Below are 12,164 nucleotides of genomic sequence, written 5' to 3'. Positions count from 1 at the left end.
CCCCCCCCCCCCCCTGCCCGCCCTTTTTCTTCTCCAACATTTTAGTTTAAACATATCTTTTTTGGGGCATAGACGGTTCATTCATAAATGGAACCTATGCTAGGAATTCTTTTAATCATTTTTAGCAATTCAGATAGTCATTTCATTTTTCACATTTGGTACTGTAAAATTACTACTCTTTGTAACACGGGCATGAATTGAAATAATAAACCCTTTAAGTGATGCTACTATTATAAGAACATGATACCAAGTATAGTGTGCATCTCAGAACTTACACGTTGGGGCATTATGAGCTTTAGTATCTGTCTATAAAATATATCAAAGCATCTGAAATACTGTACATACCCAAAGTAACCATAGCATACTTTTAATCCACAGTAAAACATTTTATTAGAAATCTATGTTTTTAATTAAACAGAACATTTAATTAAGGTGCTTTTTAAGTGGGTGAAACAATTAAGTACAAATACTTGAATGAAACATGTCATAATTAGTTTTAATAGAGTGTTAATTGGTACTAGGTTTGCCAAGTTAATAAGTACTGCTTATTAAATTTTCAATTAATCATTGTCATTTTGCTTTGAATAAAGATGAATATTAGATAAACTAATTCAGAGGGAGGATGGTTTTCTTGTTAATTAGAGCAGTTAATTTTTTAAAAGAAGAAATTACTTGTTTTAGTTGTTAATTGAAAGATTGTACATTAGTAAAGTCTTTGCACTCTTCTTGCATGAAAAACTGAAAGCTAATTCATGACAGTTTGCATGGTAGAAGGTTTGGTACTAATTCATACTAGATACTTTAGTTGCACTGATTTGTATGATCTGAAAACAACACTTCAGATTTAAAGCAGTTTTTCACATGTTCAGTTTAAGTATGTGCCTAAGCTGCATTGACTTGTATGTGCTTCAGAAGTTTGCTGAATCAAGGACTATATTTTTCAAAATTAAGTCTTGAGTTGGAACAGAGGTTAGTAGGTAAATTGTAATACAAAGACACAAATGTAAAGACACAAGTGTTAAGACACAATTTAAAGTGAAATTTTAGGTTTGAAATCAGAAAATTATATACTCAGGAAATGATATTAAAAAGACTAATATCAGATTATCTGTTTAAAACTGATATTGTTTAAAGACTTAAGTGAATTCTGAGCGCATTTCCATTATTCTTTACATCACATGTTTATATACCAAAGAACCTGTTTGGCTAGATACAGGCATTCAAAAAGCCTGAGTCAGAATTGATCTAAATTATGCAGTTTTCTGTAAGCAGTGTAGTTTAGATCAGTAGCAAACAGAACGCACAAGCACACATTCCCTACCCCCACCTCCTTTAGTGGTTGGGGGTGGGAGGGGCATATCTTAGACCAGGTTCTGCCACTTTTAAACTGGTCCATGTGTGCCAAACTTGTGTTCTGTTCTGAGTATAGACTGGTTTTGTGTGCCAGACTTCTGTTATGGGTATAAACCGGTTTCTGATCACTTATACCGGTAAGAGTATAATGTCTGTACCTGTTAATGTCTTCAAGGATGTGTCCTGCCACCACAGAGTCTGTAAACCAAAATGTTACAGAGTTAAAAATGCCCACAATGTTACTTCACAGTTACTTATTTTTACAGAATTCTTTTGTAAGTCTAGTGCTCTTCATATAATTTTCAAAGCAAGATATTCATAAAATATACAAAAGAATAATTGGAGATCAGAGACTTCTAAGTTTATAGAAATAATCACTATGATATCTGAGTACTTTGTATATTCTTCAGCTGATAGGGATAGAGAGGAAGTCTAGCTAAGTGTTTTTGGGGAGTTAAGTTCTTCTTTTTACTGCTCCAGGAAGTGAAGAGGCATAACATAGCAGAGTTTACGCTGCTTTTATTCATTAGTCCCTCTCAACAGCAGTCCTGTACCATTATGCTTACGAAGACTTCTTGACTTGTTTGTAGAGGAAGCTGTCAATGAAGTAAAACGTCAGGCGATGGCCGAGTTGCAAAAGGCAGTGTCAGAAGCGGAACGGAAAGCCCATGATATGATCACTTCAGAGAGAGCTAAAATGGAGCGCACCGTTGCAGAAGCTAAGCGACAAGCTGCAGAGGATGCACTAGCTGTTATCAATCAACAGGAAGATTCCAGTGAGGTAAGGATCACTGAAAAGGGGACTTCTGTATTTACTCCCAAATAACCTTAGAAGATCCTACCTGTCAGAGTCTGAATCTAGTCTGCTTCTTTCAGTAAACAGTTAAGTTAAACAGTCACTGTTCATTTGCCTTTTTAAAAATATTGTTGTCAAAGGCCAGGGATTAATTCCAAATAATCAATGAAAACTAGGTGTGGGGGGACATCAGGAGGTCATCTAGTTCAACCTGCTGCTCAAAGCAGGACTACCCCCCAACTATATCATCCCAGAGAAGGGTAGGGCTTTGTCTACCCAGGTCTTAAAAACTTCTAAAGGGGAAAGATTATTATGAATTAGCTTTAACTGGTTGGGCAGAATTAGGATATGAATAATGCGTTGCTAGGAAATTGGGAAACTTAAGATAGGTCTACACTACAACTCATAGTTACATACAGCAGTGTATGTTTAACTAGGTAGGTCAGTAGGTACTGATGAAGTAGCTGCAGCAGCACAAAGCTCAGGGCAGGCTAACCATTGGAGTCCTTTATCTTGTTCCTCGGGCAGGTTTTGCAGCAAGCACTGATCACTGTGGTGCTACCCTTAAAATACTCTCTAGAGATACCTGAACTAGAGTCATCTTAAGTACCAGAAGCCACATAGTCATATTGGGAGCTCCCTGTCTGATTCAGTTAGCCATCATGGCTATACTGCTTCTAGTAGATAAGCTAGTTCTGTGAGTTCTTTCAAAGTTCACAGTGCACTGCACTGAGGTGTTACCAAGCTAGCAAGTTTTAAACTGGATCAGATATACCTGAGAAACATCTTTGATAGCAGTATAGACATAGCCTGTATATTTTTAGATCTAAAAGTGTATTATTTTAAAACATTTTAATCTACTTAAATTGGTGATTGACATAACAGGGAGTGAACGATAAATCATAATGACATTTTAACTTCCAAAAAAGGTGACACTGAATAGGCTTGGAACAGGGTAGCTAAAATGTAGTTTATTTGCCTTACACAGGGGAGGAGACCATGCACACATGAGCAGCATACGATTAGCTTACTGGAGGAAAAGATGTTTATGAGGAGTTGCAAACCTATTTCCTTAATTAGAATGTATTACTCAGCCACTGGGGTTGTGTGACAGCTGAAAGGTGGGACAAAGTATATTGGCAGGAAGAAAAATAAAACAACAAGTAACAGAGTAAAATAGAAATGAGCATTTTAAACCTCAGTTAATACCTGAATCTGATGGAAGCTTTCATTTTTTTTGTGGGAAGGGCCATACGGTAGCATATCCAGAGGAACTCGGGAGTGAAAGAACAGTACACTTATCGATGGTGATCAAGAGTTTTGGATAAAATGAAATTATGTATTTTTTACAGAAGGAAGAAGTGCTAAAATCCACATCAAAAGGAGACCCTTGATTAAAAAGTCCCTATAACCTGACACAGTTTCTTCCAGTTAAATATTACCAAAAGATCATCTGTTACATAATCCTCATTTCTGGATTGCCACTTTATTGAGATCCCATAATATAATATTGCAACTGAGGGACATTGTTCTCATAAGCCGCTGTCTTTACACAAAGATTTTAAAGAAAGTAAAGATAATTTTTATGCAAGTCAGGGATAGGCTACCCCTGGCACATGTGCCAGTTAGTGGCACATGGAGACAATTTCCTCAGCATGCCAGGAGGTGTGCAAGGAAATTTTTTTAGAAAAACATTTTTTTTTTTTTAAATTGCTGCTCTGGGCTCTCTGGAGCAGCCACAAGTTCCAGGAACACGGCAGGCACTGAGGGCACAGGCAGAGACAAAGCCTGCACTCTGCAGACCCTGGCTTCTGGCCCTGGGCTGCACCCTCCAGCCTGGACTGGCCCTTTGAGGAGAGCTGTGGGTGGGTGAGACCAGGGCCCGGGCAGGCGCTGCGGACGGCCCTGTGCTGGAGACTCCCAGCTGGCTAAGCCTTGAGCACTGCCCACCACAACTGTTTCCGAAGCCTGAGTGACTCCTGCAGCTGGGCCTTTGTACCAGGGGCGGCTCTGCCCCATGTGCACTGTGTACAGGGAGGCCAAACCTAGAGCCTGGCGTCATGCCCTGGCCAGGCAGCGTCCCCTCACAGGCAGGGCAGCTGTGGCCCATCCCTGCAGTGATGCATGGGCTGAGCCCCACCTCAAGTGGTGCTGGGCACACCCGCCCACTGCGGCCCAAGTCTGCGGGGCCCCAGGATAGCACCTACATCCTACCCCGCCCCTGCTCTCCTCTGGCTGTCATCTTTCCAAGGGCCCAGCCTGGCCAGCCTGCCTGCAGCACCGCCCCCTGTGCCTACTTCTCCCCATGCCATCCAGGCCCTACCCTGAGCACTCGGCCCCAGTGCCTAGCACCCTGGTACTGCCCCTGCCCAGGTGGGATGCGGCATCCGTCTACCTGAGCCTTGTCCAGGCCTGCTCCCTGTCAGGGAGGCCTGAGCGCCCCTGCCCTTGGTGCCTGCTGCTGGGGTGTTGCTGCCTCCCTCCCACGGACACTGCCCTGGACCAGCGGGCCTGAACCACAGCCGGTAGCAATGGGAGACCAAGGCAGCGAATGACACACCCTCTTTCTCTTTTTCTTTGTTTTCTCTCTTTTTTTCTCTCTTCTCTTTCTCTTTTTTCTTTCCCCCCTTTTTTTTCTCTGCTTTTCTCTCCTTTTTCATGTTTATTTTATCTTTTTTTATCTCTCCTTTTCTTTTCTCTCTCCCTCTTTCTCTCATTTTTCCCTTTCTTCTCTCTTTTTCTTCTCTCCTTTTTCTTTCCCCTTTTCCTCTTCTCTCTTATTTTTTCTTTTTCTCCCTTTTTGTTTACCTCTTTCTCTCTTTTTTATATCTCCTCTTCTTTTCTCTTTCCTCTCCTTTTTCTCCCTTTTCTCTTTTTTTCTCTTTTTTTCTCTCTCTCATCACAACATGTTCAACAAAAAAAAGAATACACAAGAACAAAGGTAGTATATAAAGATTTTGTTATTTTCACCAGATTTAGAATTTTTAGAAAACCTAGGATTTCCTTTAAAAAAAAAAAAGCAACATTCAGGTTTATTAACTATATTAATATGCATCCCAACATGGATCCCCCATGTTAGTTTTGTTTTTCTGTCATGCTGGCACTCTGGCACATTACAAGGTAGACATTTAGGTTTTTTTCAGCACTCTGGCCAAAAATGTTGCCTACCTCTAATGTAATTTCTACATACTGCAGAGAGTCAGAAAAAATATATGTAATACTATATTTTGTGTAGATATATATTTATGTACATTATTGTAAAAACATTTTTAACACACTCTATTAGCTAGTAATGTAGAAGAGTGACCTAGGTTGAAAGATTCAAATTAGCTAGTTGCAACACTGCGAAAGTCATGAGCAGATAAATCGGTGGCATACTGCAATACATAGCCATAATTTGAGGGAGCATAAGAGCTTAATTCATACCAGGCTTTTCTGGAGATGAAAGACTATTGTGGGCTCACTGGATGCCCTGAGTTCCTCCTTAATGTGTAACAGATGAATAACAAGGAGACAAAAGGAATTGATTTTCAGCCTCTGAAAGTTTCTCAGGAAGAAAGAGACTAGGGGAAGTGTACATACCCTTTAAGTACTAACTGTTCCACTGCAGAATTAAATGAGACATAAATTCAATTTATTGGCATTTTGTAACTAAGATATTCAAGGATGTTTTTTTTCCCTGTAGTATGTTCACAGGAAGAGTATTTGTTATGATCATTAAAGTGCTTTCATTGTCATGTATACATACAAGAAATTCTTATTATGAAAGCTGAAAATTCAAATGTAAACGCCTAAGAGGAAATTGTAAATTATGTCTGTTTAATGAGTCAGTGTACAGTAGGATAGCTAGCTGCAACACTTGTCTGCCAATATACAAAGACCTTTCTACTACAAATACATGTATACTGCAAGAGGTGCATAGTGTGCATTCTGAAATTTTACCCCTGAACAATAACATTTCAGAAAGTGGCAACAGAGTAACAGCCATCTTTATTTTACATTCTAGTTTTATTTCCGACCAGGATGATAACTTCCTGCAAATATAAATAAAGCAATGTTTTTTTTTAGCCTAATGTCAAAGAGATATGGATAAAAAATGTATCTGTTATAGGTCCTGTGTATAAACAGTGTTTGCAGGCACTCAGTGTTCACAGCCCTGTTTTCCTATCCTTAAGGTACAATCAGCCTTCCTAGCAAGATCAAGCCTCATCTTAAAATATAATTTAAATAAAATCTAGTGGCTTCATCCCATAGCTATGATTTTATATAGGCATTAATGGTAAAATCAAAATCCATAGGATTACTCAAATGTGTGAGAGCTGTAGAACATATGAAACCAATTCAGCAGAAGAACTGAAGTTTGGTTCAGATTTTTGTGTACACACACATTTCTATGTATAATACAGAGGGGGCTGGTTGCAATACCTACCTCTAACAGCTAAGATGTATTAGGTCCTTAATTTCAATTGCTCTTAATTTTACCAAATCCTATAAATTGAGTAAAACATCCCATCATTACCCTCTGACTTCTTTGGAAAGGTATAAAAATTGGTCAGTAACTTCTCTGAATAAGATCAGAGCAAAATAGTTTTGCCAGTGTTTTACAATGGTGGGGGGGTGGGGGGTTTGGAAGAGTTCTAGTGAGATTCAAGTTTGAGGCAAAAATAGAAATGTGTTCTAGTGTCAGCATAGGGTCTTGCTCTTTCAGTGAAAATCCACCCTTATTTGGTCATGGTATAACCCTCTTTGAGTTTCTATCTGCACAGGGTCAGTAGAGATGGTTACAGGCACGGTGCTAAAATCTATGAATTTACATATACACTAAGCATGTTCCAGCCACACACAATTTCCTATGTTCTTAGAACATTTAAGTATAATTTCAGGCAAAGTACAGCTCTAGACATAGGGGTGATATTAACAATAGCTGTTGCCTCTCTCAAGTCTACAGAAAGGCATAATGAACATCACCAGTTAGTCTAATTTACAGTAACCTTATTCAACCTTCCCTGAGCCATAATCTAAAATGGTCAGTGCACAGACAGCTTTGACTACTGCTCATTCTGCCTTTGATGTGTCACTTCTCACCCTTCACTTGCTCTTGCATAGAAAACTGTAAATGGGGGCACATATATCACTAGGGACTGTAGCTTATAATGCCATTATAAGTTGTCTGGAACAATGGAACCCTGACCTGTTGGGAACCTTTTGATGATACTACAATGAAAATGCTTAATATTAATTTCTATATGCTTGGCCATGCTTTCTGTAATCACTTGACCACATTTTCTTCTAGAGTGAAAAGCCATGCTAAGATTTCAAATTTTGTATAGGTTGTTCTTGTATGATCTAGTTGGGGACAGTCCTGCTTTGAGCAGGGGGTTGGAGTAGATGACCTTCCAACCCCAACTTTCTATGATAGATATAGAAATAGATACAGATACACCTAAACAGCCTAGGACTCTCATAGGATTCTTCAAGGCTTTGTGATGAGTTAAACAGAGAAAACTTGTCTCCCAAAGTACATTTTGGTCAAGGACAGAAGAAAGCTGAACAATGTAAAGCAAAGGGAGATGTTAGCAGTAAGGGAAGATTTGATAATAAATGTGAAGCTCTGCAACAATGAAAAAGAAGAAATAAGGAGAAAATACAGCATGGGAGAAGGTAACTGTGCACAACTGCCTTTCTCAAAAGTGCATATTATGTCTTCTTATAAATACTCATCCAGTAATACAGAACCAAGCACTACAGAATCATAGAGAGATGGACCATAGGAAATTACCTATGTGTTCTTTTAAGAACAAAAGAAGTGCCATATTGGGTCAGAGACAGTGGTCCATCTAGCCAAGCATCTGTCTCAGACAGTGACAGAAGGAGATGCTATACAGGAAAAGCATTGAACCAGATATCTCTAGAGCAGTGGTTTTCAACCTGTGGTTTGTGGACCCCTGGGGGTCTATTGACTATATCGGAGGGGTCCATGAAAGATGACTATGATCAATCAAAAGTATATGAATACCCACACTTACAGTTAAAAGGGGTCTGCACCTCCAGTTGAATGTTTTGGGGGGGTCCACAAGTTGCCTTAATTAATTTCTGGCTCAACCAGATTCCTTGCCACGTATTTTTATTTTTGCTTAAATTGTTGGTTCTGTTTCCTTAATAGTATCATTCCTTCCATATCTGTACCTGTAAAAATATCAGTTTCCATGGCATTTCTCCATGAGCATGGAGACTGGCCTAGACTCGCATTTTTGGTTTTAGTTCTTTGAATGCTACGAGTTCCAAAGTGAAGCAATGAAGTCAAAGACATTTGGTGTTGGAAGTAAACTCTCTTGGGGTGATTGTGGGTGTAAAAGCAGTAGGACAGGAGCAAGTCTACCTGTCAGCATAACCATTTCAGAACCAGAAATGATTTCTTTATGATTTCCTTGCTATTACATAAAAAGGGAAACTAGGCAAAGGATGATCCCTTTATCAGTAGCTGATTTGACTAAGCACTGAAACATGTGTGAGCAGCCTCTTCTTTAATAATGGCTGTGCTTGCTTTGGCTGTGATGTAGCATTGTGCAAATCAATTTTAATAGTAAGAGTGAACAGCTTAGCAAAGAGACTTACTGCCCAGATTACTGAAAAAATTAAAACATCTGTCTTGCTTCTCCGATGAAAAATGCCCCTGAAAAGTTTTATGCTCACAGTGTTTTATGTTCTTCACTGCTCTTGACGAAGGACAACATAAATGTTAAAGTTCACTTCAGTTAAAGCAGATGCTATTTTTTTGTCTTGACATCTGCTTAGATTAAACAAATGTGTAACTTGTCTTAAGAAGTGTGTAGTGTTAGGACTTGTTTATATTGCATTTGTTGATGACGTAGGTGAATATCACCCTTATCTTACACTATGAAAACAAGTGGTCCTGATCTTATGCTGACCTAATAGTGGTCAGAATTCTATCAGCTGGTCACTCGTCACCTTTTAGGCTGACATGTAGACAAACTCCACTTTTATGCCCACTGCAAAATAAACACTTTCTTAGGTTAATGTATTTTATCTGGCAGTCACAGCTTGGCTTACTAAACAATAAAACATTATGGGTTTGTAAGCCCTATGTATTTAGCTGTCAGCGGTTACCTAATCACAGATTTCTGCAGCTTTAAAACAGCTTTGCATGTACTTAGATATGAATAAAATTTTCAGCATAAATTAGGAGCGCAGTCCCATTAACTCAGGGGCAGGCAAAATGTGGCCTGCAGGCCATATTGGGTATGTGGCAGACTCCATTTCCCAGCAGTGTCAACCCATGCTGATGGCCAGTTTCTCTGGAGGCCCCAGGAGTGGCTGAGCGGTGTCAGCGGGCAACCTGGGTTCCTATGAAGATCGGCCCAGCAGTGCTGGCAGGGCACACAGCAGGACGGGTTGCTACTCCAGGGCCAGGATTTTGCAGTGGTGACAGCATGGTTCAAAGCAGGGGCAGAGCTGAGATCCACTGCCCACACACCCTGGGCAGGGGCTACTGGGAAATGGAGTCCAGCTGCTGGCCAGATCCACCATTTTGCCACCTCCTGAATTAACTTCTGATGGGGCTTAGTTGGAATTTTCAGTACCTCCAAAGCTCTTGAGGCCTTTTAGAAAATCATGCTTGACAGTGGTAAGTTCTATCTAAATATAGGTTTTTTATTTTTAGAATAAAAATATGCCTTTTTATAGCATAGCCCTCTTTTATAACACTGTGCACTCAATAAATCATGGATATTTTGTTTTTCTCTTTATTGATTAACCTATGGTGCAAGGATTCAGATTCCCTCATCCCTTACAATGACTGTAACAGTGTAACTTCCACCAGACAGGCTCTTGCGGTGTAAGATTTCCTGGCTCTTATACTGCAAGAGCCAGGAAATCCAAGCTCTTGTGGTATAGGAAGATTTAACAGTTGCATCAGTATCAAAGGACACTGATGTCACCTATTCCAATGTAACTGTTACATCTGTATGATTCTGTAATGATACAGGTGTAGTAAAATTGTACTAACTTTAACCCTGTTTCACTGTCAAAGAACAATTTGGCTCACTTGTATCATGCAGATGTAAGAGTTAAATCGTAACAGCTGACGTCTGCTCCCAAATGGCAGCTCCCTCTCCTCCTTTTTAAGCAAGTAAAAAGTATATTTTGTCCAAGTCCTAAATACTATACTGTGATTGACTTTCCTAGTGCAGTGGAAAACATCAAAAACTTTGGCAAAAAGTGATACTGCATAGTATTAGTATGGCAATATATTTCTTGAATACTTTAAGGCAGAGGGTAAAGGGTTGTTTCCTTGCCTTTTTCGTATGAGACCCATTTTGATTCTGCACAGAAAGTGTTAGAATAAATTAAATATTTAAAAGAATATTTAGAATAAATATTTAAAATACCTGTAAATATATATATTTTTTAAAGTTGCTCAATGGAACCAAGATCATGGGGCAAAAGAGTTAACACACAGCCCAGTGTGAGAAGCCTCAAAGATAAAGACTGAAGAGTAATATTTAGTCCAAGAATTTTCACAAGGACAAACAAGTTCCTGAGTTACTAGCTGGTTTGCCAAAGTGCTCAGAGGGTAGGAACAAAAAAAAAGAAAAAGAAAAGAAAACCACATTTTGAACAGTGATAGAGTTATTAGTTATCTCCAAAATGTGGATCTAATGGTTCAACAAAAGTAGAGCATTTGACTCAACAGGCAGTTGAGCGATTTAAGCTATTGGGACATCAAGCTAGTCTTTTTGACAACCAGAAAGATTGCAGTCATCCAGATTCTAGTCCCAAAGGACTCTGTTTACTTAACAGTTTACCATTAGAAGTATGTACTGTAGAAGTACAGAGGGACTTTACCATGCTGTCTCTGTACAGAGCTTAACTAGAATCTCCAGCATCTTTTCCGTTTGAAACTGGTAAACCTTGAAATGCAGTGGGACTAGAATCTAGAGGACCAGCTTTTTGTCCCAAACTTTTTGAACAAAGAGTAGATGTGTTTTGCCAGTTGTAGGAGATGCATTGAGTGTCATTCTGGGTAATAAAAATGTAACCTATGAACCAGATTTAGGGCCAGATCCTCAGCTGGACTTGTTTAGCCAAGCTCCATGAAGTTAATCTCTCTTTGAAGTCAGTAAAGCTAAAGTTGAGTTATGTAAGATGAGAACCTGGCCTTCTGTGTGGCCCTAGGTAGAGTACACAGGAGGATCATAGTGAAGAGTCTTATCAATCAGTATGGGAGATTCTAGTTTTGGCTGCCTCTGGAGTTCTAAATGCAACAAGAACTGATGTAGAATATTGAGCCAGTACTTATGGAGTTATACAAAACACACAATCATGTAAATTCCTTAGTTATATAATTGCCTTCTAAATAGATAAACTTCACTCAATGTCTTAGACAATACTGCTACAATATGAAATGCATAGCACACAGTACTTATACCTTGAAATGTGCCTTCCCAATTAATTAATAGCCTGTTAATCTATAAAAGAAGCCGTTGTGGGACAGTATATTGTATGTCTTAAAATATAGATGTTATGACGATGGAAATGTCCCTATTCATTCATGTTTGCTTATGCTAATTTACACTTAAGAACTGCTCTTTAGTGCTTTTAAATACAATAATTTTGTGCCTAAATGTGAATCATAAAATGAAATAATTTTAAAATGTATGTTATGTGCTTTTATTCCCACAATTCCACTAAAGTTGTAATGACCTGTTAAATTATAAATGATACGTGTGGTGGACAAAAGCATGTACCAGCCAATGTATGCACATTAAGTAATCACTTAAAGAGCTGTAGAATGACTTGTAACTTAATAAAATCTTGCACTCATTTAGCAAATCTTCAAAGATCTATACAGACTGATGATTAACATCTGATATTGAAAATAATAAAAATAAGCAGTCACAAAATAGCCTTGAAATGTAAATGACTACTGATTTACTATCACTAAAAATGATTTTAAGATAGTATCTGCTGCATGATCTCTCTTTTATTAAGGCTG

General features: G+C 38.8%; 1 protein-coding gene across 7 annotated transcripts in view; it reads left to right on the top strand.

Annotated features, from left to right (window-relative positions):
• RUNX1T1 (RUNX1 translocation partner 1) overlaps positions 1-12,164 on the top strand; it is a 184,738-nt gene that overhangs the window by 166,678 nt on the left and 5,896 nt on the right. For all 7 annotated transcript variants that reach the window (XM_019527918.1, XM_019527915.1, XM_019527922.1 and 4 more), the window contains one exon: positions 1,944-2,134. In XM_019527918.1, the coding sequence (XP_019383463.1) occupies positions 1,944-2,134 (191 nt within the window). The remainder of the gene's footprint in view (positions 1-1,943; positions 2,135-12,164) is intronic.

Source organism: Gavialis gangeticus, unplaced genomic scaffold (genome assembly GCF_001723915.1).
Source record: "Gavialis gangeticus isolate Ggan-Ray unplaced genomic scaffold, GavGan_comp1, whole genome shotgun sequence".
Classification (NCBI taxonomy): domain Eukaryota; kingdom Metazoa; phylum Chordata; order Crocodylia; family Gavialidae; genus Gavialis; species Gavialis gangeticus.
This window is presented reverse-complemented; position numbering and strand designations above follow the sequence as displayed.